Source organism: Lissotriton helveticus, chromosome 1_1 (genome assembly GCF_964261635.1).
Source record: "Lissotriton helveticus chromosome 1_1, aLisHel1.1, whole genome shotgun sequence".
In the NCBI taxonomy this organism is placed as follows: Eukaryota; Metazoa; Chordata; class Amphibia; order Caudata; family Salamandridae; genus Lissotriton; species Lissotriton helveticus.
Genome location: NC_136057.1, coordinates 153,070,042 through 153,096,855, shown reverse-complemented (window position 1 = coordinate 153,096,855; position 26,814 = coordinate 153,070,042). Strand labels below are relative to the sequence as shown.

At 48.0% G+C, this 26,814-nt stretch overlaps 1 protein-coding gene across 4 annotated transcripts in view; it reads left to right on the top strand.

Moving 5' to 3' along the window:
- CORO1B (coronin 1B) overlaps nt 1-26,814 on the top strand; it is a 219,571-nt gene that overhangs the window by 52,624 nt on the left and 140,133 nt on the right. For 3 of the 4 annotated variants that reach the window (XM_078659251.1, XM_078659259.1, XM_078659252.1), the window contains exon 2: nt 3,448-3,650. In XM_078659251.1, the coding sequence (XP_078515377.1) occupies nt 3,450-3,650 (201 nt within the window). In that variant the 5' untranslated portion in view covers nt 3,448-3,449. Of the gene's footprint in view, nt 1-3,447; nt 3,651-7,971; nt 8,000-26,814 lie in introns of those variants that run through there. The other variant, XM_078659264.1, reaches the window with a different exon arrangement.

Here is a 26,814-nt window from a genome sequence, read left to right as displayed (position 1 = left end):
TTACTGCATACCCCCTTCCTCTGCAGGCCCCCCTACTCGCCTCTTTCTATCCCCTTCCCCCAGAGGTTGCCCAGCTCTCTTCCTGCATACCCCCTTCCTCTGCAGGCCCCCCTACTCGCCTCTTTCTATCCCCTTCCCCCAGAGGTTGCCCAGCTCTCTTCCTGCATACCCCCTTCCTCTGCAGGCCCCCCTACTCGCCTCTTTCTATCCCCTTCCCCCAGAGGTTGCCCAGCTCTCTTACTGCATACCCCCTTCCTCTGCAGGCCCCCCTACTCGCCTCTTTCTATCCCCTTCCCCCAGAGGTTGCCCAGCTCTCTTACTGCATACCCCCTTCCTCTGCAGGCCCCCCTACTCGCCTCTTTCTATCCCCTTCCCCCAGAGGTTGCCCAGCTCTCTTACTGAATACCCCCTTCCTCTGCAGGCCCCCCTACTCGCCTCTTTCTATCCCCTTCCCCCAGAGGTTGCCCAGCTCTCTTACTGCATACCCCCTTCCTCTGCAGGCCCCCCTACTCGCCTCTTTCTATCCCCTTCCCCCAGAGGTTGCCCAGCTCTCTTACTGCATACCCCCTTCCTCTGCAGGCCCCCCTACTCGCCTCTTTCTATCCCCTTCCCCCAGAGGTTGCCCAGCTCTCTTACTGCATACCCCCTTCCTCTGCAGGCCCCCCTACTCGCCTCTTTCTATCCCCTTCCCCCAGAGGTTGCCCAGCTCTCTTACTGAATACCCCCTTCCTCTGCAGGCCCCCCTACTCGCCTCTTTTTATCCCCTTCCCCCAGAGGTTGCCCAGCTCTCTTACTGAATACCCCCTTCCTCTGCAGGCCCCCCTACTCGCCTCTTTCTATCCCCTTCCCCCAGAGGTTGCCCAGCTCTCTTACTGAATACCCCCTTCCTCTGCAGGCCCCCCTACTCGCCTCTTTCTATCCCCTTCCCCCAGAGGTTGCCCAGCTCTCTTCCTGCATACCCCCTTCCTCTGCAGGCCCCCCTACTCGCCTCTTTTTATCCCCTTCCCCCAGAGGTTGCCCAGCTCTCTTACTGAATACCCCCTTCCTCTGCAGGCCCCCCTACTCGCCTCTTTCTATCCCCTTCCCCCAGAGGTTGCCCAGCTCTCTTACTGCATACCCCCTTCCTCTGCAGGCCCCCCTGCTCTCCTTTGTCTATCCTCTTCCCCCAGAGGTTGCCCAGCTCTCTTCCTGCATGCCCCCTCCCTCTGCAGGTCCCCCTACTCGCCTCTTTCTATCCCCTTCCCCCAGAGGTTGCCCAGCTCTCTTACTGAATACCCCCTTCCTCTGCAGGCCCCCCTACTCGCCTCTTTTTATCCCCTTCCCCCAGAGGTTGCCCAGCTCTCTTACTGAATACCCCCTTCCTCTGCAGGCCCCCCTACTCGCCTCTTTCTATCCCCTTCCCCCAGAGGTTGCCCAGCTCTCTTACTGAATACCCCCTTCCTCTGCAGGCCCCCCCTACTCGCCTCTTTCTATCCCCTTCCCCCAGAGGTTGCCCAGCTCTCTTCCTGCATACCCCCTTCCTCTGCAGGCCCCCCTACTCGCCTCTTTCTATCCCCTTCCCCCAGAGGTTGCCCAGCTCTCTTACCGCATACCCCCTTCCTCTGCAGGCCCCCCTACTCGCCTCTTTCTATCCCCTTCCCCCAGAGGCTGCCCAGCTCTTTTCCTGCATGCCCCCTTCCTCTGCAGGCCCCCCCTACTCGCCTCTTTCTATCCCCTTCCCCCAGAGGTTGCCCAGCTCTCTTACTGCATACCCCCTTCCTCTGCAGGCCCCCCTACTCGCCTCTTTCTATCCCCTTCCCCCAGAGGTTGCCCAGCTCTCTTCCTGCATACCCCCTTCCTCTGCAGGCCCCCCTACTCGCCTCTTTCTATCCCCTTCCCCCAGAGGTTGCCCAGCTCTTTTCCTGCATACCCCCTTCCTCTGCAGGCCCCCCTACTCGCCTCTTTCTATCCCCTTCCCCCAGAGGTTGCCCAGCTCTTTTCCTGCATGCCCCCTTCCTCTGCAGGCCCCCCTACTCGCCTCTTTCTATCCCCTTCCCCCAGAGGTTGCCCAGCTCTCTTACTGAATACCCCCTTCCTCTGCAGGCCCCCCTACTCGCCTCTTTCTATCCCCTTCCCCCAGAGGTTGCCCAGCTCTCTTACTGAATACCCCCTTCCTCTGCAGGCCCCCCTACTCGCCTCTTTCTATCCCCTTCCCCCAGAGGTTGCCCAGCTCTCTTCCTGCATACCCCCTTCCTCTGCAGGCCCCCCTACTCGCCTCTTTCTATCCCCTTCCCCCAGAGGTTGCCCAGCTCTTTTCCTGCATGCCCCCTTCCTCTGCAGGCCCCCCTGCTCTCCTTTGTCTATCCCCTTCCCCCAGAGGTTGCCCAGCTCTCTTCCTGCATACCCCCTTCCTCTGCAGGCCCCCCTACTCGCCTCTTTCTATCCCCTTCCCCCAGAGGTTGCCCAGCTCTTTTCCTGCATGCCCCCTTCCTCTGCAGGCCCCCCTGCTCTCCTTTGTCTATCCTCTTCCCCCAGAGGTTGCCCAGCTCTCTTCCTGCATGCCCCATTCCTCTGCAGGCCCCCCTGCTCTCCTTTGTCTGTCCTCTTCCCACAGAGGATGCCTAGCTCTCCTCTTGCATACCCCGGGTGTGACTCTCGCGCTATCCTTCTCCTCCAGCCCCTGCTAGCCAGCTGGCCCATCTCTTCTGTTTGCAATTCCTTTCTTACTATCATTGTTTAGATCTTTCCTTCATCCTCTTGTAAGCACACTCTGTTTTTCCCTGTCTCCCGCACTCCAGCATGCTTTACCTTTGGTTACCTCTCTCTACACAGGAGTTGCCTCCGTCCATAGTCTGCCTATTTTTAATACCTGTGCTGTTCCATTTCTGCCTCTTATCCTGTCAACCCCTTATTCTGTGCAGTGTCTAATCTCTCTCCCTCCTGTCTGTTCTTCTCTGCCTCATGAAACACTTATGTTGTCCATTTTTCTCATCAGTTCTGCCTCTTCCTCCTTTGTTTCTTCATCAGTTTGCGCTTATCTGTACTGCTTTTCGTCTGTACATCCCATGTTCTGCTTTGAATGTTTTGTTGTCCCTCCAGTAGCTGTTTTTCCATCCTTCCCCTGCCTGCTTAGCATCTCTATAGTGTCTGCACCACTCCCTCTGCAGTTTGTTCTGATTGCTCTCATTCTGTATCCCTTTTTGTGCCTGTTTCCACTCTCATTGCTTCTCCCCTGTCTGCTTCTTCTTTTCACACATTTCCCTCTGCAGTTCTGCTTCTCTATATGTATCTGCTCACTGACTGACTTCTTTCCATTCCTCATTTCGTCTCTTCTTCCCCTTTCTTTTTCCCATGAATATGTCCTGAATATGTCCGTCTCAGCCCTTCCCATCTTTCTCATTTTTAATCTCCGTCTCTGCTCTCTTTGCCTCATTGCGTGACCATCCATTCTGTATTGTTTCCCTACAGCAATGTCCTTCCGGAAGGTGGTGCGTCAGAGTAAATTCCGCCACGTCTTTGGGCAGGCAGTGAAGAACGACCAGTGTTATGATGATATCCGTGTGTCCAGGGTCACCTGGGACAGCACCTTCTGTGCAGTCAACCCCAAGTTTGTCGCCATCATCATAGAGGCCAGCGGAGGGGGGGCTTTCATGGTCCTGCCTCTCAGCAAGGTAAGAGTGAGGTGCATTGTGTGTGCTGATGCAGGGCTTTAATGGTTCTCAATCTCAGTATGGCAAGAGTGAGGTGCATTGTGTGTGCTGTTGCAGGGCGTTAATGGTTCTCCATCTCAGTATGGTAAAAGTGAGGTGCATTGTGTGCTGTTGCAGGGCTTTAATGGTTCTCCATCTCAGTATGGTAAGAGTGAGGTGCATTGTGTGTGCTGTTGCAGGGCTTTAATGGTTCTCCATCTCAGTATGGTAAGCATGAGGTGCATTCTGTGTGCTGATGCAGAGCTTTAATGGTTCTCCATCTCAGTATGGTAAGAGTGAGGTGCATTGTGTGCTGATGCAGAGCTTTAATGGTTTTCCATCTCAGTATGGTAAGAGTGAGGTGCATTGTGTGCTGTTGCAGGGCTTTAATGGTTCTCCATCTCAGTATGGTAAAAGTGAGGTGCATTGTGTGCTGTTGCAGGGCTTTAATGGTTCTCCATCTCAGTATGGTAAGAGTGAGGTGCATTGTGTGTGCTGTTGCAGGGCTTTAATGGTTCTCCATCTCAGTATGGTAAGCATGAGGTGCATTCTGTGTGCTGATGCAGAGCTTTAATGGTTCTCCATCTCAGTATGGTAAGAGTGAGGTGCATTGTGTGCTGATGCAGAGCTTTAATGGTTTTCCATCTCAGTATGGTAAGAGTGAGGTGCATTGTGTGTGCTGATGCTGGGCGTTAATGGTTCTCCATCTCAGTATGGTAAGAGTGAGGTGCATTGTGTGCTGTTGCAGGGCTTTAATGGTTCTCCATCTCAGTATGGTAAGAGTGAGGTGCATTGTGTGCTGTTGCAGGGCTTTAATGGTTCTCCATCTCAGTATGGTAAGAGTGAGGTGCATTGTGTGTGCTGTTGCAGGGCTTTAATGGTTCTCCATCTCAGTATGGTAAGCATGAGGTGCATTCTGTGTGCTGATGCAGAGCTTTAATGGTTCTCCATCTCAGTATGGTAAGAGTGAGGGGCATTGTGTGCTGATGCAGAGCTTTAATGGTTTTCCATCTCAGTATGGTAAGAGTGAGGTGTATTGTGTGTGCTGATGCAGGGCTTTAATGGTTCTCCATCTCAGTATGGTAAGAGTGAGGTGCATTGTGTGTGCTGATGCAGGGCTTTAATGGTTCTCCATCTCAGTATGGTAAGAGTGAGGGGCATTGTGTGCTGATGCAGAGCTTTAATGGTTTTCCATCTCAGTATGGTAAGAGTGAGGTGTATTGTGTGTGCTGATGCAGGGCTTTAATGGTTCTGCCTGTCAGTAAGGTAAGAGTGAGGTGTATTGTGTGTGCTGATGCAGGGCTTTAATGGTTCTCCATCTCAGTATGGTAAGAGTGAGGTGCATTGTGTGCTGTTGCAGGGCTTTAATGGTTTTCCATCTCAGTATGGTAAGAGTGAGGTGCATTGTGTGTGCTGATGCAGGGCTTTAATGGTTTTCCATCTCAGTATGGTAGGCGTGAGGTGCATTCTGTGTGCTGAAGCAGAGCTTTAATGGTTTTCCATCTCAGTATGGTAAGAGTGAGGTGCATTGTGTGCTAATGCACAGCTTTAATGGTTCTCCATCTCAGTATGGTAAGAGTGAGGTGCATTGTGTGCTGATGCAGAGCTTTAATGGTTTTCCATCTCAGTATGGTAAGAGTGAGGTGCATTGTGTGTGCTGATGCAGGGCTTTAATGGTTCTCCATCTCAGTATGGTAAGAGTGATGTGCATTGTGTGTGCTGATGCAGGGCTTTAATGGTTCTCCATCTCAGTATGGTAAGATTGAGGTGCATTGTGTGTGCTGTTGCAGGGCTTTAATGGTTCTCCATCTCAGTATGGTAAGCGTGAGGTGCATTGTGTGTGCTGATGCAGGGCTTTCATGGTCCTGCCTCTCAGCAAGGTAAGAGTGAGGTGCATTGTGTGTGCTGATGCAGGGCTTTCATGTTCCTGCCTCTCAGCAAGGTAAGAGTGAGGTGCATTGTGTGTGCTGATGCAGGGCTTTAATGGTTCTCAATCTCAGTATGGTAAGAGTGAGGTGCATTGTGTGTGTTGATGCAGGGCTTTAATGGTTCTCAATCTCAGTATGGCAAGAGTGAGGTGCATTGTGTGTGCTGTTGCAGGGCTTTAATGGTTCTCCATCTCAGTATGGTAAGAGTGAGGTGCATTGTGTGGTGTTGCAGAGCTTTAATGGTTCTCCATCTCAGTATGGTAAGCGTGAGGTGCATTGTGTGTGCCGATACAGGGCTTTAATGGTTCTCCATCTCAGTATGGTAAGAGTGAGGGGCATTGTGTGTGCTGATGCAGGGCTTTAATGGTTCTCCATCTCAGTATGGTAAGAGTGAGGTGCATTGTGTGTGCTGATGCAGGGCTTTAATGGTTCTCCATCTCAGTATGGTAAGAGTGAAGTGCATTGTGTGTGCTGATGCAGGGCTTTAATGGTTCTCCATCGCAGTATAGTTAGTGTGGTGCATTTTGTGCTGATGCAGAGCTTTAATGGTTCTTCATCTCAATATGGTAAGAGTGAGGTGCATTGTGTGTGCTGTTGCAGGGCTTTAATGGTTCTCCATCTCAGTATGGTATAAGTGAGGTGCATTGTGTGTGCTGTTGCAGGGCTTTAATGGTTCTCCATCTCAGTATGGTAAGAGTGAGGGGCATTGTGTGTGCTGTTGCAGGGCTTTAATGGTTCTCCATCTCAGTATGGTATAAGTGAGGTGCATTGTGTGTGCTGATGCAGGGCTTTAATGGTTCTCCATCTCAGTATGGTAAGAGTGAGGTGCATTGTGTGTGCTGTTGCAGGGCTTTAATGGTTCTCCATCTCAGTATGGTATAAGTGAGGTGCATTGTGTGTGCTGATGCAGGGCTTTAATGGTTCTCATCTCAGTATGGTAAGAGTGAGGTGCATTGTGTGTGCTGTTGCAGGTCTTTAATGGTTCTCCATCTCAGTATGGTAAGAGTGAGGGGCATTGTGTGTGCTGATGCAGGGCTTTAATGGTTCTCCATCTCAGTATGGTAAGAGTGAGGTGCATTGTGTGTGCTGATGCATGGCCTTAATGGTTCTCCATCTCAGTATGGTTAGTGAGGTGCATTGTGTGCTGATGCAGAGCTTTAATGGTTCTTCATCTCAATATGGTAAGAGTGAGGTGCATTGTGTGCTGATGCAGAGCTTTAATGGTTCTCCATCTCAGTATGGTAAGAGTGAGGTGCATTGTGTGCTGATGCAGAGCTTTAATGGTTTTCCATCTCAGTATGGTAAGATTGAGGTGCATTGTGTGTGCTGTTGCAGGGCTTTCATGGTCCTGCCTCTCAGCAAGGTAAGAGTGAGGTGCATTGTGTGTGCTGATGCAGAGCTTTAATGGTTCTCCATCTCAGTATGGTAAGAGTGAGGGGCATTGTGTGTGCTTATGCAGAGCTTTAATGGTTCTTCATCTCAATATGGTAAGAGTGAGTTGCATTGTGTGCTGATGCAGAGCTTTAATGGTTTTCCATCTCAGTATGGTAAGAGTGAGGTGTATTGTGTGTGCTGATGCAGGGCTTTAATGGTTTTCCATCTCAGTATGGTAAGAGTGAGGTGCATTGTGTGTGCTGATGCAGGGCTTTAATGGTTTTCCATCTCAGTATGGTAAGATTGAGGTGCATTGTGTGTGCTGTTGCAGGGCTTTAATGGTTCTCCATCTCAGTATGGTAGGCGTGAGGTGCATTCTGTGTGCTGATGCAGAGCTTTAATGGTTTTCCATCTCAGTATGGTAAGAGTGAGGTGCATTGTGTGCTAATGCAGAGCTTTAATGGTTCTCCATCTCAGTATGGTAAGAGTGAGGTGCATTGTGTGCTGATGCAGAGCTTTAATGGTTTTCCATCTCAGTATGGTAAGAGTGAGGTGCATTGTGTGTGCTGATGCTGGGCTTTAATGGTTCTCCATCTCAGTATGGTAAGAGTGAGGTGCATTGTGTGCTGATGCAGAGCTTTAATGGTTTTCCATCTCAGTATGGTAAGAGTGAGGTGCATTGTGTGTTCTGATGCAGGGCTTTAATGGTTTTCCATCTCAGTATGGTAAGAGTGAGGTGCATTGTGTGCTAATGCAGAGCTTTAATGGTTCTCCATCTCAGTATGGTAAGAGTGAGGTGCATTGTGTGCTGATGCAGAGCTTTAATGGTTTTCCATCTCAGTATGGTAAGAGTGAGGTGCATTGTGTGCTGATGCAGAGCTTTAATGGTTTTCCATCTCAGTATGGTAAGAGTGAGGTGCATTGCGTGTGCTGATGCTGGGCTTTAATGGTTCTCCATCTCAGTATGGTAAGAGTGCGGTGCGTTGTGTGTGCTGATGCAGGGCTTTCATGGTCCTGCCTCTCAGCAAGGTAAGAGTGAGGTGCATTGTGTGTGCTGATGCAGAGCTTTAATGGTTCTCCATCTCAGTATGGTAAGAGTGAGTTGCGTTGTGTGTGCTGATGCAGGGCTGTAAAGGTTCTCCATCTCAGGATGGTAAGAGTGAGGTGCATTGCGTGTGCTGTTGCAGGGCTTTAAAGGTTCTCCATCTCAGTATGGTAAAAGTGAGGTGCATTGTGTGCTGATGCAGGGCTTTATTGGTTCTCCATCTCAGTATGGCAAGAGTGAGGTGCACAGTGTGTGCTGTTGCAGGGCTTTAATGGTTCTGCATGTCAGTAAGGTAAGAGTGAGGTGCAGTGTGTGGTCTGATGCAGGGCTTTAATGGTTCTCCATCTCAGTATGGTAAGAGTGAGGTGCATTGTGTGTGCTGATGCAGGGCTGTAAAGGTTCTCCATCTCAGTATGGTAAGAGTGAGGTGCATTGTGTGTGCTGTTGCAGGGTTTTAATGGTTCTCCATCTCAGTATGGTAAAAGTGAGGTGCATTGTGTGCTGTTGCAGGGTTTTAATGGTTCTCCATCTCAGTATGGTAAGAGTGAGGTGCATTGTGTGCTGATGCAGGGCTTTAATGCTTCTGCATATCAGAAAGGTAAGAGTCAGGTGCATTGTGTACACTGATGCGGGGCTTTAATGGTTCTCGATCCCAGGAAGGTGAGAGTGATGTGCATTGTGTGTGCTGATGCACAACTTTAATGTTTCTGCCTCTGAGGAAGGTAAGAGTGAGGTGCATTGTGTTTGCTGTTGCACAGCTTTAATAGTTCTGCATCTGAGGAAGGTGAGTGAGGTGCATTGAGTGTACTGATGCAGGGCTGTAATGGTTCCTGATCCCAGGAAGGTGATAGCGAGGTGCATTGTGTTTGCTGATGCAGGGCTTTAATGGTTCTGCATTTCAGGAAGGTAAGAGTGAGGTGCATTGTGTGTGCTATTGCAGGGCTTTAATGGTTCTCCATCTCAGTATGGTAAGAGTGAGGTGCATTGCGTGTGCTGATGCAGGGCTTTAATTGTTCTCCATCTCAGTATGGTAAGAGTGATGTACATTGTGTGTGCTGATGCAGGGCTTTAATGGTTGTGCATCTCAGTATGGTAAGAGTGAGGTGCATTGTGTGTGCTGAAGGGCGTTAATAACTCTGCATCCCAGGAAGGTAAGAGTGAGGTGCATTGTGTGTGCTGAGACAGGGCTTTAATTGTTCTCCATCTCAGTATGGTAAGAGTGAGGTGCATTGTGTGTGCTGATGAAGGGCGTTAATGGTTCTGCATCCCATGATGGTGAGAGTGAGGTGCATTGTGTGTGCTGAGACAGGGCATTAATGGTTTTCCATCGCAGTATGGTAAGAGTGAGGTGCATTGTGTGTGCTGAGGCAGGGCTTTAACCCCTTGCATGCTGATGACGGCCCCCATCCGTCATGCACTACGGTGCTCGTGTGCTGATGACGGCTGGGGGCCGTCATAAACCCATCCACTCGCGATGTTTCAGCACAGGGGGAAAATCGCTGTAGCATGGAAGGGGTTAATGGTCCTCCATCTCAGTATGGTAAGAGTGAGGTACATTGTTTGTGCTGATAAGGGCGTTAACTGTTCTGCATCCCAGGAAGGTAAGAGGTGCATTGTGTGTGCTGATGCACAGCTTTAATGGTTTAAAGGTAAGCGTGAAGTGCATTGTGTGTGCTGTTGCAGGGATTTAATGGTTCTGCATGTCAGTAAGGTAAGAGTGAGATATATTGTGAGTGCTGATGCAGGGCTTTAATGGTTCTGCCTGTCAGTAAGGTAAGAGTGGGGTGCATTGTGTGCACTGATGCAGGGCTTTAATGGTTCTGCATGTCAGTAAGGTAAGAGTGAGATATATTGTGAGTGCTGATGCAGGGCTTTAATGGTTCTGCATGTCAGTAAGGTAAGAGTGGGGTGCATTGTGTGCACTGATGCAGGACTTTAATGGTTCTGCCTGTCAGTAAGGTAAGAGTGGGGTGCATTGTGTGCACTGATGCAGGACTTTAATGGTTCTGCATGTCAGTAAGGTAAGAGTGAGGGGCATTGTGAGTGCTGATACTGGGCTTTAATGGTTCTGCATGTCAGTAAGGTAAGAGTGAGATAAATTGCGAGTGCTGATGCAGGGCTTTAATGGTTCTGCCTGTCAGTAAGGTAAGAGTGGGGTGCATTGTGTGCACTGATGCAGGGCTTTAATGGTTCTGCCTGTCAGTAAGGTAAGAGTGGGGTGCATTGTGTGCACTGATGCAGGACTTTAATGGTTCTGCATGTCAGTAAGGTAAGAGTGAGATATATTGTGAGTGCTGATGCAGGGCTTTAATGGTTCTGCATGTCAGTAAGGTAAGAGTGAGATAAATTGCGAGTGCTGATGCAGGGCTTTAATGGTTCTGCCTGTCAGTAAGGTAAGAGTGGGGTGCATTGTGTGCACTGATGCAGGGCTTTAATGGTTCTGCCTGTCAGTAAGGTAAGAGTGGGGTGCATTGTGTGCACTGATGCAGGGCTTTAATGGTTCTGCCTGTCAGTAAGGTAAGAGTGGGGTGCATTGTGTGCACTGATGCAGGACTTTAATGGTTCTGCATGTCAGTAAGGTAAGAGTGAGATATATTGTGAGTGCTGATGCAGGACTTTAATGGTTCTGCATGTCAGTAAGGTAAGAGTGAGATATACTGTGAGTGCTGATGCAGGGCTTTAATGGTTCTGCCTGTCAGTAAGGTAAGATTGAGATGCATTGTGAGTGCTTATGAAGGGCATTAATGGTTCTCTTCCAGGGAATCCTCAACAATAGTCATAAGCATTAGAATATTTCATATATATATATATATATATCTATCTATCTATCTATCTATCTATCTATCTATCTATCTATCTATCTATCTATCTATCTATCTATCTATCTATCTATCTATCTCCAACAAAGTTGCCTGTCAAAAAGAAGGGAGCCTCTCACGGAGATAAAATTCGCCACTTTTATTCAGTGCAGAAAGCAGCATGTAGAAAACCAAGACTGACAGCAAAATGAAGTCCTGCCTGACGCGTTTCATGCGGGAAGCATTTCATCAGAGGCACTGGACTGTGCTCAGGATAGCCCGGCGATTTCTGGTACCACTTTTAACTTCCTGAAGTACACGCCCTTTGGGCGCGGCCACTCCCGTGGCTTGATAGTACTTGTGGTACCGTCTTTCGCTAATACGCTGCCATGACTTGTCCTGAATGTTCCAAATTAAATCCACAGTGGGTAGTGCAGCTAAGTTCACTTACATGCTGCTCTTTTTGTTCTTCACAGAACCGGCATCTCCTTTCCTTGGCAAAGCGTCATTTGGGCGTCTCTGCAGGAGGGCTGTAAACAGCCCCGGGGCTTCACTTCACGGCTCAGGCATATGCCGCAAATCAATCCAACAAAGTTGCCTGTCAAAAAGAAGGGAGCCTCTCACGGAGATAAAATTCGCCACTTTTATTCAGTGCAGAAAGCAGCATGTAGAAAACCAAGACTGACAGCAAAATGAAGTCCTGCCTGACGCGTTTCATGCGGGAAGCATTTCATCAGAGGCACTGGACTGTGCTCAGGATAGCCCGGCGATTTCTGGTACCACTTTTAACTTCCTGAAGTACACGCCCTTTGGGCGCGGCCACTCCCGTGGCTTGATGGTACTTGTGGTACCGTCTTTCGCTAATACGCTGCCATGACTTGTCCTGAATGTTCCAAATTAAATCCACAGTGGGTAGTGCAGCTAAGTTCACTTACATGCTGCTCTTTTTGTTCTTCACAGAACCGGCATCTCCTTTCCTTGGCAAAGCGTCATTTTGGCGTCTCTGCAGGAGGGCTGTAAACAGCCCCGGGGCTCCACTTCACGGCTCAGGCATGCCGCAAATCAATCCAACAAAGTTGCCTGTCAAAAAGAAGGGAGCCTCTCACGGAGATAAAATTCGCCACTTTTAGCCAGAAATCGCCGGGCTATTCTGAGCACAGTCCAGTGCCTCTGATGAAATGCTTCCCGCATGAAACGCGTCAGGCAGGACTTCATTTTGCTGTCAGTCTTGGTTTTCTACATGCTGCTTTCTGCACTGAATAAAAGTGGCGAATTTTATCTCCGTGAGAGGCTCCCTTCTTTTTGACAGGCAACTTTGTTGGATTGATTTGCGGCATGCCTGAGCCGTGAAGTGGAGCCCCGGGGCTGTTTACAGCCCTCCTGCAGAGACGCCCAAATGACGCTTTGCCAAGGAAAGGAGATGCCGGTTCTGTGAAGAACAAAAAGAGCAGCATGTAAGTGAACTTAGCTGCACTACCCACTGTGGATTTAATTTGGAACATTCAGGACAAGTCATGGCAGCGTATTAGCGAAAGACGGTACCACAAGTACCATCAAGCCACGGGAGTGGCCGCGCCCAAAGGGCGTGTACTTCAGGAAGTTAAAAGTGGTACCAGAAATCGCCGGGCTATCCTGAGCACAGTCCAGTGCCTCTGATGAAATGCTTCCCGCATGAAACGCGTCAGGCAGGACTTCATTTTGCTGTCAGTCTTGGTTTTCTACATGCTGCTTTCTGCACTGAATAAAAGTGGCGAATTTTATCTCCGTGAGAGGCTCCCTTCTTTTTGACAGGCAACTTTGTTAGATTGATTTGCGGCATGCCTGAGCCGTGAAGTGGAGCCACGGGGCTGTTTACAGCCCTCCTGCAGAGACGCCCAAATGACGCTTTGCCAAGGAAAGGAGATGCCGGTTCTGTGAAGAACAAAAAGAGCAGCATGTAAGTGAACTTAGCTGCACTACCCACTGTGGATTTAATTTGGAACATTCAGGACAAGTCATGGCAGCGTATTAGCGAAAGACGGTACCACAAGTACCATCAAGCCACGGGAGTGGCCGCGCCCAAAGGGCGTGTACTTCAGGAAGTTAAAAGTGGTACCAGAAATCGCCGGGCTATCCTGAGCACAGTCCAGTGCCTCTGATGAAATGCTTCCCGCATGAAACGCGTCAGGCAGGACTTCATTTTGCTGTCAGTCTTGGTTTTCTACATGCTGCTTTCTGCACTGAATAAAAGTGGCGAATTTTATCTCCGTGAGAGGCTCCCTTCTTTTTGACAGGCAACTTTGTTAGATTGATTTGCGGCATGCCTGAGCCGTGAAGTGGAGCCACGGGGCTGTTTACAGCCCTCCTGCAGAGACGCCCAAATGACGCTTTGCCAAGGAAAGGAGATGCCGGTTCTGTGAAGAACAAAAAGAGCAGCATGTAAGTGAACTTAGCTGCACTACCCACTGTGGATTTAATTTGGAACATTCAGGACAAGTCATGGCAGCGTATTAGCGAAAGACGGTACCACAAGTACCATCAAGCCACGGGAGTGGCCGCGCCCAAAGGGCGTGTACTTCAGGAAGTTAAAAGTGGTACCAGAAATCGCCGGGCTATCCTGAGCACAGTCCAGTGCCTCTGATGAAATGCTTCCCGCATGAAACGCGTCAGGCAGGACTTCATTTTGCTGTCAGTCTTGGTTTTCTACATGCTGCTTTCTGCACTGAATAAAAGTGGCGAATTTTATCTCCGTGAGAGGCTCCCTTCTTTTTGACAGGCAACTTTGTTGGAGATATATATATATATATATATATATATATATATATCGACAACCAAAGTATATTCCGCGCATCGCAATCACAGCTGGCACAGATACACCAAGCACGGACCAATTTTACGGCATTCAAATCTTTATTCGCCTGTCGATATATATATATATATATATATATATATATATATATATATATATATATATATATATATATATATATATATATATATATATATATATATATTTGCAGCCTAATAAACACTAGAGCTGAATCATGCTGTAAAGAATTTCCACCATACATGAATAACATGCATGAGAAACAACAACAACGTTTGTTTAGAAACTGTTTTAATGCTCAGAAAGCAATATAAATTCTAATAAACACTGAAAGCATAGGAAGCTCCCTGGCTGCATTGCAAATACAGTCTAAAAAGACTGAAAAGCTAACCTGTAGCGGCATAGCAATAAACTGACACCGTGCCTTTAATTCACTCCTGACCCCCAGCTTCCCATCATGCCTCAGGGGTGACAGTTAGGTCAGTTGTTCTTTCCGGCTCCTTCAGGAAGGATCCTGGTAACGCAGCTCCACTCATTTCTGATTTCTGTCAGAAATTCACTTCATTTTTCACAACTTTTTTGTCTTACTTCGACGTTTTACATCTTGTCAAGTAAGAATCTGTCTTTTATTGACAGTTTTTTGGGCATTTTCTACCTTACAATGCCTTCTCTTTTTGATGCCTGTCCTTCTTGTGGTAAAAAGAAGGCCAAGACAGACAACCATGAAGTCTGTATACTTTGTCTACCTGAAGAACATGATCCAAGGACCTGTCCTCACTGCAAAACCATGTCAGGAAGAACTCTGAAGGACAGGGAGAGAATTCACATCTATGGCCGGCACACAGTTCATTCAGAGGAAGGTCTCCGGTAAAGAATGGCTCCAAGAGGTCTAGAACACCTGCTAAGGACAAGACTTCACACCCTTCAGCTTCAGCGTCGGGCTCGGCGCTGAGAAAAGAACTACCGGTGGGTCATTTATCTAAAGAAACGACCTTCGACAGCGGGCTCGCCATCTTAAAGAAGAGATTTAGGTACGTCGTCGACGTCGAGAATTCAAGATCCTCCGCCGTCGTCAACCCGGCGACGATCGGTGTCTAGGAACAAGAGCCCTCCGCCGTCGTCAACCCGGCGACAATCTGCGTCGAGGAGCATCACACCTCTGCCACCGTCAACCAGGTGACGATCGGCGTAGAGAAGTGTGACACCTCCGCCATCGTCATGCCGGCGACGATCGGCGTCGAGGAGCAGAGACTCTCCGCCGTCGTCGTCACGACGTTCGGCGTCGAGGGCAGGCTCACCTCCGTCGTCGCAGATACATCGATCGATGTCGAGAGCCCAGAGTCCTCCGCCGTCCACAACCAGGCGTCGATCGGCGTTGAGGATGAGATCTCCGTCGTCGTCTCGTCGGCGTTCGGCGTCGAGGGTGCCCAATACCCCTCCGCCTTCGTCGCGTAGACCCTCGATGTCGAGATTGGCTGCTCCGCCGTCGTCCCAGCAACATTCGGCGTCGAGAGAAAGAAACGCTCCGTCGTCGGCTGCACATCACCGTTCGACGTCGAGAGATCACCGATCTTCATCAGCGTCTCACCGGCATCACTCGCCTTCGAGGTTTTCAACGTCACAGCACCCGACGTCGATGCGACAAGAGTCGACGAAGGACGGTTCGACGTCGAGGGACTCCCGACCGACGTCGAGGCCCACTTCAGAGAGATCCAGAGAAGGATCGGTGATTCTAGTGACGGAGTCAACATCCCGCCACTCATCCTCGCGTTCGTCCATGCGAGCTTCTTCAGAGTCAGCCTCTCCAGAGGCTAGAAACACTGGACGCAAGTCACCTTTGCGATGGACGTAGCCTTCTTCTACTGAGGTGCGGTTGTTCCCGATTTGGAATCTGCCATTACATCACTGGCGGGATTCAGGGGCAACGAGGCGGATGCAGGAGTATGCCAGTCCTATGCACACGTCTCCTCTTCATAGACTGGTTGAAGAAGCGGATAGACACAGCCCTCCCAGGCACAGAGTCCAAGCTGAGAGATCACCTGTGAGGAGGCCTGCTAGGTCCTGTTCCCCCAGAAGGAAGGACCGCCCAAACAGAGCACGGGATAGGAGGCACAGTGCTCATCGCAGAAGTAGGAGAACACCGTCTACTTCTTCTACCTCCTCTGACCACTCTTCCGGATAGCCCTATCTCTAGGGTCTCGCCGATTGATAACATTAATACGTACCATGATGTCCTGCAGAGGGGAGCTCAGAAAATCGTCAAAAAGCAGAAACGTCCCAATTGAAAAATGGATATCTGAAAGTATATCCAAGTTCAGTATTGCTACTGAGGGTATATAACTATAGACAGCATGCCCAAAAAATATAGGCGGGAAAGGCAAAGATATCACAGGACATGGGGGACAAAAGTTCATTAGGTGTGTATCAGGCTAAAACAATATCTGGGGCAAATCACAACACAGAATAATTCAGGCTATAAACATATATAGGGCATATAGTAACACATGTATGGTAAAACTCTTGTATCAATGAAATTTTTATTTTCAAAAAACAATTCGCACAATCAATATAATTCATGTACACAATTTTAAAAAAACAAATTAAAAAACATGTTCAATTTGAGCAATTATTACTCATGTTAAAAACATTTTTGGCTTCTATACAACATAATTAAAAAATTATGTTGTATAGAAGCCAAAAATGTTTTTAGCCTGAATTATTCTGTGTTGTGATTTGCCCCAGATATTGTTTTAGCCTGATACACACCTAATGAACTTTTGTCCCCATGTCCTGTGATATCTTTGCCTTTCCCGCCTATATTTTTTGGGCATGCTGTCTATAGTTATATACCCTCAGTAGCAATACTGAACTTGGATATACTTTCAGATATCCATTTTTCAATTGGGACGTTTCTGCTTTTTGACGGTAATCTCTTCCCCCCCAGTCCCTTACAAGTCTGTGTGGGGTCCTCCTCTCTTTGTTTATAGAGCTCAGAAAATCAACATTGCAATGTCTGTCCCCTAGGACACCACGACAGTGATTTTTGAGACGCTTCACCAGAAGTCTGCGTCTCGCCCATTGGTTCCAGGGATTGTGGAACCTGTCATGGACATATTCCGGTCTCCAGCGACCATAAAGGCGGTGCCGGCTCGCATCCAAAAGAAATACAAGCCCGCTACCTCTGACCTGGTCTTTAAGTCTGATCCCCCTGTAGACTCGGTGATCGTAGCAGCAGCACGTAAGACACATGAGGTCACTGCTACCTCTTCAGTTCCTCCAGATAAGGACAGCAGATCCCAGGACTCGTGGGGTCGCAAGGTCTGCAACTCTGCCACTTCTACACTGAAGGTCTCCAGTGCGGCCGCACTTTTAGGCAGATATGATAGAGCCTTATGGGATTCCATGGAGTGCTTCAAATCTAAACTGCCAAAAGAAGACCAGAAAGACTTTGAAGAGACCCTGACAGAGAGCTGTCTGGTGGCGAACCAGATGATTAGCACGGCGGCGGACGGCGCAGTGCTTTCGGCGCATTCATATGCGCATGGAATATGCGCCAGAAGGTCGTCTTGGTTACGCTTGACAGGCCTTAAACCCGATGCTCAGCAATGCATCTTAAACCTTCCATTCTCTGGTTCCTCTCTCTTCGGCACGCACGCTGACGAAGAGATGACTAGGATGAAAACCGAGTTGGACACTGTCAAGGCGGTTGGGTTGGAGAAGGAGTTTAAGCACCGCTACAAATCCAACCAGCGCAATGGGCCTCAACAGAGGGTTCAAACCCCTCAGTGGTCCCAGAACAGGAACCAGGGGAAACCCCAGTTTCGAGGAGGAAAGTCCAACAGAGGTAGAGGTGTTCACCAACAACAGTCCTCTACCACAGCGAGAGGTGGAAAGTCATGAACAGTGGCTTCCTCCGCTGCCATTGCCCACTCCAGTGGGAGGAAGTGCTTCTCAACATCTAGCAGAGTTGGCCAGCATCACAGGAGATCGCTGGGTGCTGAATATACTACGCAATGGATATGCGCTAAGTTTCCGTGCGCTTCCAAAGGACATTCCACCAAAGAAGTTTTGTCCTCATCAGTTAAAGCTGCTTCGAAAAGGGGTGAGAGCTCGTCTCCAAAAGCAAGCAATAGAGGAGGTTCCACCCTCTCAAAGAGGAAAAGGAGTTTACTCCAGATATTTTCTTGTCCCCAAAAAAGATCAGGGGGACAAGTTTCGACCAATCCTGGACCTTCAACTTCTGAACAGGGTCATAATCGGGGAGAAGTTTCGCATATTGGCCCTTCACCAAATATGTCCACATCTGCAAGCAGGCGATTGGATGTGTTCGGTGGACCTCCAAGATGCGTACTTCCACATCTCCATTGCAAAACGTCATCGGAAGTACCTGCGGTTTGTGGTCGGCCACAAACATTATCAATACAAGGTCTTGCCCTTCGGACTGAAGTCGGCTCCTCGAGTCTTAACCAAATGCATGGCGGTGGTGGCAGCTTTTCTTCACAGAAAAGGTCTCTTCGTCTATCCATACTTTGACGACTGGCTGCTGAAAGGTCAATCCCCACTGCAAGTGAGGAGCGACTTCCAGTTTTGTCTGCAACAGCTGCACGACCTCGGGCTGCATGTCAACATGGAGAAGTCAGTGCAGCAACCCACCCAGTCTATCCACTACCTCGGCTCCGTTCTGGACGCAAGCGTGGGAAGGGCATATCCTTTGGAGGAGAAACTGTCTTCCATGAAGCAGAGGTGCAGGCTTCTGCACCAAGTGCAGAATCCGACAGTCCGGCAGGTGGCATCCCTGCTAGGATCGATGGCATCCACCATCTTTCTCATTCCCAACGCCAGGCTGAGGATGCGTCCTTTGCAGCAGACGCTGGAGGACCAGTGGGATCAGTCAACAGGTCGTTGGGAGGATCCGATATCTCTCTCCCAGGCGGCAAGATTCTCCCTTTCATGGTGGGCTCAGCAGCGGAATCTGATGGTGGGAGTCCCTTTTCACCAGCCACTATCAGCACAATCGGTGGTGACAGACGCGTCTCTGCAAGGCTGGGGGGCACACATGGGGTGCTTTCAGATACAAGGGCGGTGGTCAGCAAAAGAAGGGACCTACCACATCAACATGCTGAAGCTACGAGCAGTCCATCTAGCTCTAAAGGCTTTCCTGCCAGCAATAGAGTCCGATTCGGTCCTGCTCCAAACCGACAATGCGACGACCATGTTCTACCTGAACAAGCAGAGTGGGACTCGGTCGCGTCCTCTCTCCCTGGAGTCACAAGCGATCTGGCACTGGCTGCTCGCCCGAAACCCCTCGGTGGTGGGGGTGCATCTTCCAGGAGAGCTAAATGTCAAGGCAGTCTCACTCAGCAGGCACTTCAAAGATCAGCCAGACTGGGTGCTACACGACGAGGTGGTGGCAGATCTTTTCCATCGTTGGGGTCATCCGGATATAGATTTATTCGCGGACGAAGAGAACACGAAATGCCACACCTTTGCGTCCGGATTCCACCGTCCAGGGACAAGGGGGAATGCTCTTTTGATGGACTGGTCAGGGACATTTGCCTACGCCTTTCCTCCTCTGCCCCTGATCCCGAAGGTGATGTCCAAGCTACTCCGATCCAACATGACCATGATTCTGATAGCTCCAGTGTGGCCACGGCAGTGGTGGTACCCGGACCTTCTTCATCTGTCGGTACTTCCACACAGGAGACTACCTTGCAGGCCGGACCTGCTGACCAAGATGGGAGGGAGGATTCTGCACCCCAACCTTCCCTCACTGAACTTGACAGCATGGCTCCTGAGGTCCTGCAATACGGACATTTAAAACTGCCTCCTGATTGCATGCACATTTTAAAAGAAGCTAAAAGACCCTCCACAAGAACGTCTTACGCGTTTAAGTGGAAGAGGTTTTTTCTGTGGTGTAGAGAGCATCACTTTGATCCAACGAAGGGGCAGGAGGATGTCATTCTCCCTTACCTTCTGTACTTAGCAAGATCTGGTTTAAAGTATGCTTCTATCAGAGTGCATTTATCTGCCATTACAACTTACAGGAAGTCACCTAGTCAGCCTTTTGTTTTTTCAGATGCAGGTGGTCAAGGACTTCTTACAGGGGTTGAAGAAAGTCTATCTCCCTGTTCTAAACCCTTCTCATCCGTGGAAGTTGAACCTGGTGTTATCAAAGTTGATGGGCCCTCCTTTTGAGCCAATCCACAGAGCTTCTTTACAGCATTTGTCTTGGAAGGCCGCTTTTCTGGTAGCCATTACATCTGCGCGCAGAGTAAGCGAGATCCAAGCACTGTGTACCAATGAGCCTTACACTGTTTTCCACCATAACAGAGTAGTCTTGAGGGCGCATCCTTCTTTTCTCCCTAAGGTGGGGTCTGATTTCCATATCAATCAGTCCATTTCCCTGCCATCTTTTTTCCCTAATCCAGCGACCCCGGCTGAGCGGTCGCTTCATTCCTTAGACCTTAAGAGGGTGCTTAGGTTCTACCTGGAAAGTACCAAGGGCATTAGGAAGACAGATCAATTATTTGTCAATTATGGCGCCATGAGAACAGGCTTCCCGGCCGCCAAGAGATCCATTTCGAGATGGATTGTGTCCTGCATTACCTTAGCTTACCAGCTGGTGAAAAGGCCCTTACCTTTACCTCCTAAGGCACATTCCACTTGGGGGAAAGCAGCCACAGTTGCTTTCTTACATGACGTCCCAATGTCAGAGATTTGCAAGGCTGTCACCTGGAAATCAGTTCATACCTTTACGAGGCACTACTGCCTAGAATCTGATTCCAGGGCTGATGCTCAAGTAGGCCAAGCCTCCTTGAGGAATCTGTTTGGATAGTTTTTTGTTCTATCCTAGCTTGGTTTTTTCTAAGCTTACTAATCACGTTTTCTGTGTTTTCCTTTGCCCGCAGGGAGATGAGGTGAGGCTCGCTATTCTATTCTAATGCTTATGACTATTGATGAGGATCCCCTGGAAGAGAAGGATTAGTTACTTACCTGTAATCCTAGTTCTCTTCCAGGGGTATCCTCATCAAAGTCTTAAGCAACCCTCCTGCCTCCCCGGGCAAAAGTCTACTATACTTTGGAGATATTGTTAACCTCTTTGTTCCATGGTTTATTCAGTCTCCGCAAAGAACAACTGACCTAACTGTCACCCCTCAGGCATGATGGGAAGCTTGGGTTAGGAGTGCCTTAAAGGCACGTTGTCAGATTATTGGTATGCAGCTACAGGTTAGCTTTTCAGTCTTTTTAGACTGTGTATTTGCAGCCTGGGAGCTTTCTATGCTTTTAGTGTTTTATGAGAATTGCTACTGCTTTCTGAGCATTAAAACCGTTTCTAAACAAACTTTGTTGTTGTTTCTCATGTTTCTAATGCATGTTATTCATGTATGGTGGAAATTCTTTACAGCATGATTCAGCTCTAGTGTTAATTAGGCTGCAATTGCTTATATATATATATATATATATATATATATATATATATATAATTGTGTGGGGCACATATAATATGGTGTTCCCGAGGTCCCGCGCATGGCCGGGAATATTCTAATGCTTATGACTTTGATGAGGATACCCCTGGAAGAGAACTAGGATTACAGGTAAGTAACTAATCCTTCTGCACCTTAACAAGGTGCAAGGACATATACAGTGCTGTAAAAAAGGTTCAATTGCTGAAGGTTATGTGAATCGCTCTGTGCTGTTTTTGATTGCTGAATTATACATTTGTTTGTATGGGTCGTAGAATGATATAAATATATCAAAACACATGCATTTCAATGTAATTCTACATGATGCCTAACAGGCAAATGTATAATTCCCTTAGTTCAGTTCAGTTCATTTAGTCTTTATTTCGAATAAAATTCATAAAAGACCACAGAATAAAAACATTTTCAACATATCAACATTTTTACATTTTACAGTGGAACCCCAGGTATAAAAAAAAATTGCCATCAGGCAATATACAAACATTGAAAGACAAGTTAATCAAAAGAGGGTTACAATATCTTTGCGCGAATCAGCCACATCCACCCCAAAAATTTAGCAACACAGATCACAGATTTTTCAGTACGCATGTCACGTAATTTCAACAGGGCTGTACGATTCCCATCACAATTTAAAGTTTTACAAATTGGTCTCAACCATTTTAGTCGGGGCAATCGATATGCTGGGCAAGCAAAAAACAGATGACCAATAGTTTCAACCTGGTCAGGACAATAAGGGCATTTAATGCTTGAGTTCTTTGCCCACTTTGCAGTAAAGGAATTGATCGGCAAAGTGCCCACCCGAAACTGATGATACAACTTACGGTCAAGGGTTTTGTATATCAAATCCCAATAGGGCTCAAGGGACGGTATTATCTTGTGTGTTTAAAACAGACCCGTTAGGCTATTTTCTGATGAGAGGGAGACCAGTGCAGATTTCTTTGCAGCCCAAAATAGCTCTTTAAATTCCGCTTTAGAAGGGAACCCAGAACATTCGGGATGTAGCCATAATTCAGGGAGGCCCATAGAATACAAAATTTGTTTGACCTCCCGCAACCAAGGAATTTTCTGGGCACCCCACAATGATCTAATCTCGCCCAGTTCGTGAGCGAAAAGACTAAGCTCTTGGGTCTTCCAGAGGCGTCGCCAAAGAGCAACAAGAAGATACTGTGCCATCTCATCCAGGGGTCTGCAGCCTAAGTCCAAAAGCAATGGTTTTATGGGTGTCGATTGATGTAGCCCCACTAAGTTCCGAAAAAACCTGTTCTGTGCTATGGTTAGTGCTGACAAGCCTTTGTAGCCCCATATGTCCGCGCCATACAGGGTAGCTGCATTAACCTTGGCCTCATAGATTTTTAACGCAGGTGTAATGCGTTTGGTCAAGGTTTTTTTCTGTTCCTTCAGCAAGCATCCTGTGAGGCGAACAAATTTAAGAATTAAAACCTCCAACTGGGGGTTCCAAGTAAGTTGATGGTCAAGGGTCACGCCCAAATAGGTCATGACTTTGACCTGTTCGATTGGGACACCTCCTAATAAAAATGAACTTTTGATTTGTTTATTTTTGTTAAAAACCATAAATTTAGTTTTTTCAGCATTAATCTGAAGGTCATTTTCTGTGCAAAATTTTGCAAATCTATTTAGAGCTGCTTGTAAGCCACTCCGGGTCTTAGAGAGGAGCAGGGTATCATCGGCGAATATTAACATGGGGTACTTTGATCCCCCCAGGGTGGGAGCGTCTATTTGTGTTTCGCTAAAGAAAGCAACCACCCGATTAATAAACAGTAGAAACAGGGTAGGGGCCAGCACGCAACCCTGCCGAACCCCCCGTTCGACAGGGAAGCTAGCGGTCACCTGACCCTGCTTCCCCCATCTTACACGGGCAAAGTTATCCTCATGTAAGCGCCTAACCAGCTCTAATAGTTCAGGTGGAAGGCCCATGAGTCTAAGGGCATCCCAAAGTTTAGCCCTGGGAACCAAGTCGAATGCCGACCTAAGATCGACAAAGGCGGCGTAAATGACACCTCCACCCAAAAAGACCACCTTCCAATACAGCATGGTTAGACGAAACACCTGATCTAGGGTGCTGGTGCCTGATCTGAACCCTGCTTGCATGGGGGAGAGTATATTGTTCTGCTCAATCCACCCCTGTATTCTAGCTAGGGCCATTCTTGATACCACTTTCTGTATGGTATCAATCAGGCTAATGGGGCGATAGTTTTTCGGTGAAGATCGATCCCCTTTCTTGTAGACTGGAAGTATTTCAGCCCCTTTCCAGGATTGTGGTACCCTTGCCCCTGCTGCAATAGAATTTGCTAAAGTTGTTATGTAAGGGATCCACAGTTCTAAATTCAGTTTAAAAAGGTCTGCTGGTACTGCATCTATACCTGGGGCTTTCCCAGACTGGATTAAGCCTAAGGCGTGTTCAGTATCCGAGGTACAAAAGGTAAGCCTATCCCCATAAATTACTGGTATGGTCCTTACTACGGACTCACCTGACAGCTGGACAATATTAGGATCTTGAAATTGAGAGGAAAAAAATTCCACCCAATTAGCAGCGGAAACATGATTTTCAGGTGTAAGTGAATCGGAGCCCCTGCCCCATCTGACTAACTCCCAAAACTTAATTTGGTTGGACGACTCACAGGCTTTAAGAAGTTCAAGCCAGTACGAATCATCCCATTCCCTTTTAGCTTCCCAAATGATATGTTTGTAGGCCTGTCTCGCTATCCTAATGTCTGGAGTGTTTCTAGATTAAACAGCAGCAATTAAAATGCTGTGGGCTTCTCTACAATTTTTGTTATACCAATCTTTGGGTTGCTTCACTTTCTGTTTTCTACATGGCCTAGTGAGCAGTTCCCTAATGGCCACAAAACATGCCTCGTGGAGATCAACAATAATGGGCTTTGCCTTGTCATTAGGTGGTAATGCACTCATCTTATCTCTAGTATCTAGGACCAGTTCTTCTATTTGACAGACAAGCTCCTGATCAGCTATGACCCTCGACCATTTGACCCGTCTTCTGTTGTCACTCAAGACTAGGTCTGATGTGATACAGGTTGTTTCTGCCAGGGGGAGCCCTAGACCCGGGACCTTAAGTACAAGTGAAAGTGGATTGTGGTCGCTCTCTGGCCTTGTTTCTATTGCCATATCCACTACGGTATCCCAGGAATCAATGTTGACCAATATGTAGTCGATGCGACTCGCACTAGACCCATTATTAAATGTTGGTTTGCCCGCCTTGTCAGATAGGCTACGGCCGTTCACCGCCCGGAACCCCCATTCCAGGCAGAGTCCAAGCCAGTGGAGAGCAGCCTCCGTACCCCTGACTCCCTTAGTTATTGCTAGCCGGGAATATTCCAGACTATATCATCATCCATCCCTACGTCCTCAACAAAGTTCAGGATGGGTTCGAATGAGCAGTTCAGGCCACCGGCCACTAAAACGAGCTGGTCTCTTTTGTGCTCATATAGGAGGTCTTCCAAGTCATTAAGGATAGGTTGCTTTTTACCACCCTGACAACCTCGGGCATAAATATTAATTAGAACAATATCCTTACAATTCTCCTTGCTTAAGGATAAACAAAGGAGATCAGGGTTCTTCACCAGGATTTCCCTAACGCTGAAACCAAGTAAGTTTTTTATCCATATGGTTAAACCACCCGAAGCCCTACCCCTAGGGCCCTGCAATGCAGGTTTATAAAAATTCAAGAAGCCTACTCTATACAGGGGATCAACTGACCAGGTTTCCTGAAAAGCGATGATATCATGTGTAGTAATGTAATCAACCCAATCATCGTTATCCAGGCGACCCCTTAAACCTGCTATGTTCCAAGAGGCCATTTTAATTTCATTAACTGGATTACTAGGGCCAGGAGTCTCAGATTGTCCCAGAACTCTTAACTCAGCCGGAACTGAATTATAAACAATGTCCAGTGTTAATCGTGGGCCTGAAGGCGACATGGAACAAGCCATACTGGGTAGTGCCTGGGGGGGCGGAATGAGATCTACTGGATGTTTTAAAGAATCCACCCCCCCCAAGTCAATAATAATAATAATAATAATAATAATACAGAAACTTGTTAAGCGCGAACAGCTACCTCTGGAGAGGTGTCCCGGCGCTAGCGAGTCCTACAACAAGAGTGGGTAATCAGGAGGGAGAACAGGATTTATTGCGTAAAAAGCCAAGTTTTTAGGAGTTTCCTAAAGCTGGCTTCTGACGTGGCGGATTGGATGGCAGGGGGCAGGGTATTCCAGAGTTTTGCCAATCGACCTCATCCAAGCAGCCAAACATATTTGATGTAGGAACACCTTGCCACCTGGTTCTCTGGATAAGCCCACCATTCCCAATTCCTCTGTGCATGGGCTTTTGGATTGTCGTCCAAGACCCTCCCATTTCAAGCTGCCGTCGAGGAGGATAGAAAAAAGTGAGAGGTCTAACAACGACTGAATGGTCGTCTTCACAAGGGGCCCATAAACAAAGATGCTGTGCTGTGTGGGGGTCAGCAAATTACACCACTATACAGTCACCAGTAATGGATTTGCGAGTGGGTCCAACCCATGGTACTCTTCGCACCATTAAAACCTGACTTCTTTGGTGACTAGGTAGCTGTCTATTCTTGTTTAGCCAGTGAGTGACCTTATTTTTAAGAGACCAAAGGTTCTCTTTTGTTTGTGGGTCAAGAGTAGGTACACCAGCTAATACGATGACATATGGACTGTCCTCTGGTGGTAGATCGATGTAACCACCACGAAAATTCGGTCGGCTAGATTCTAAGGATGGCAAATTCTTGTTAGTCAATTGGTTAGGCTGTTGTACAACAGATTGAGGCCTGGGTTTAAAACGTGCTACATTTCGTTGAGAACTAGTTTGAGCCCTAGCATTAGATAGTGTTGTATTTTTGGCAGGGCAAGCTTGTTGTCTGGGTTTGGGTGGTAATGAATCCTGGGACGGGAGACAGACGCTAGGATTAGAAGTGGTAATAGCGCTATCCCCAACTATTGTGTGAGGTTTTGGTACAGGTTTAGGTCTTGGGGGTAGGGGGGCCGGGGGATCTGACTCTAATGGCTGGGAAATTGAACCCTCACCCTGTGAGAGCCTAGCTTCCATTTGCTTAAGACTAAAGCTAGCCAATGTGACTATAGTCCTATCCATTTCTAGCAAATGGTTTTCCATTCTGGAAAGTCTAAGTTCCAGGGGGGTAAGTAGCTTTTTAAGTGTGTCCCAAACAGTTTGTAAGAATTCCTCGTCCCCCCTCCTATCCCCCTCTCCCACACTCAATCTACCCTCATTTGGCCCTTCCTTATTCTTGTCTTGGAAAATTACCACCGGGGGATCAAACTCAACACCACTTGGAACAAGGCTGATGTCACTGCCTAGTGAAGCTGTGATGGTTTTATCTTTTACTTCCCCAAACCCAAGTGTGCCCAACGGTCGTCGACTATTAAAAAACTGGGATCTCGCAATGTTAGCCTTTTTGCGAGCAAAAATAGACCTAGCCAGACTTTTTTTCCGCTGTAGGGCAACCTTTCTAGCATTAACAGCAATCTTGGGCATAACAATTTTTACTGGAGAGCTTATCCCAGCCACATAAGTAGGTGGTACAGGCTCCTCCATAGAGGTTAGAATAGATTCCTTAGCTTGCTCGGGAGGAAAAGTGGGTGGCGGGTGGTGTATATCAGCCACTGCAAGCAGGGGACAAGGACCAGATATACGCTCGG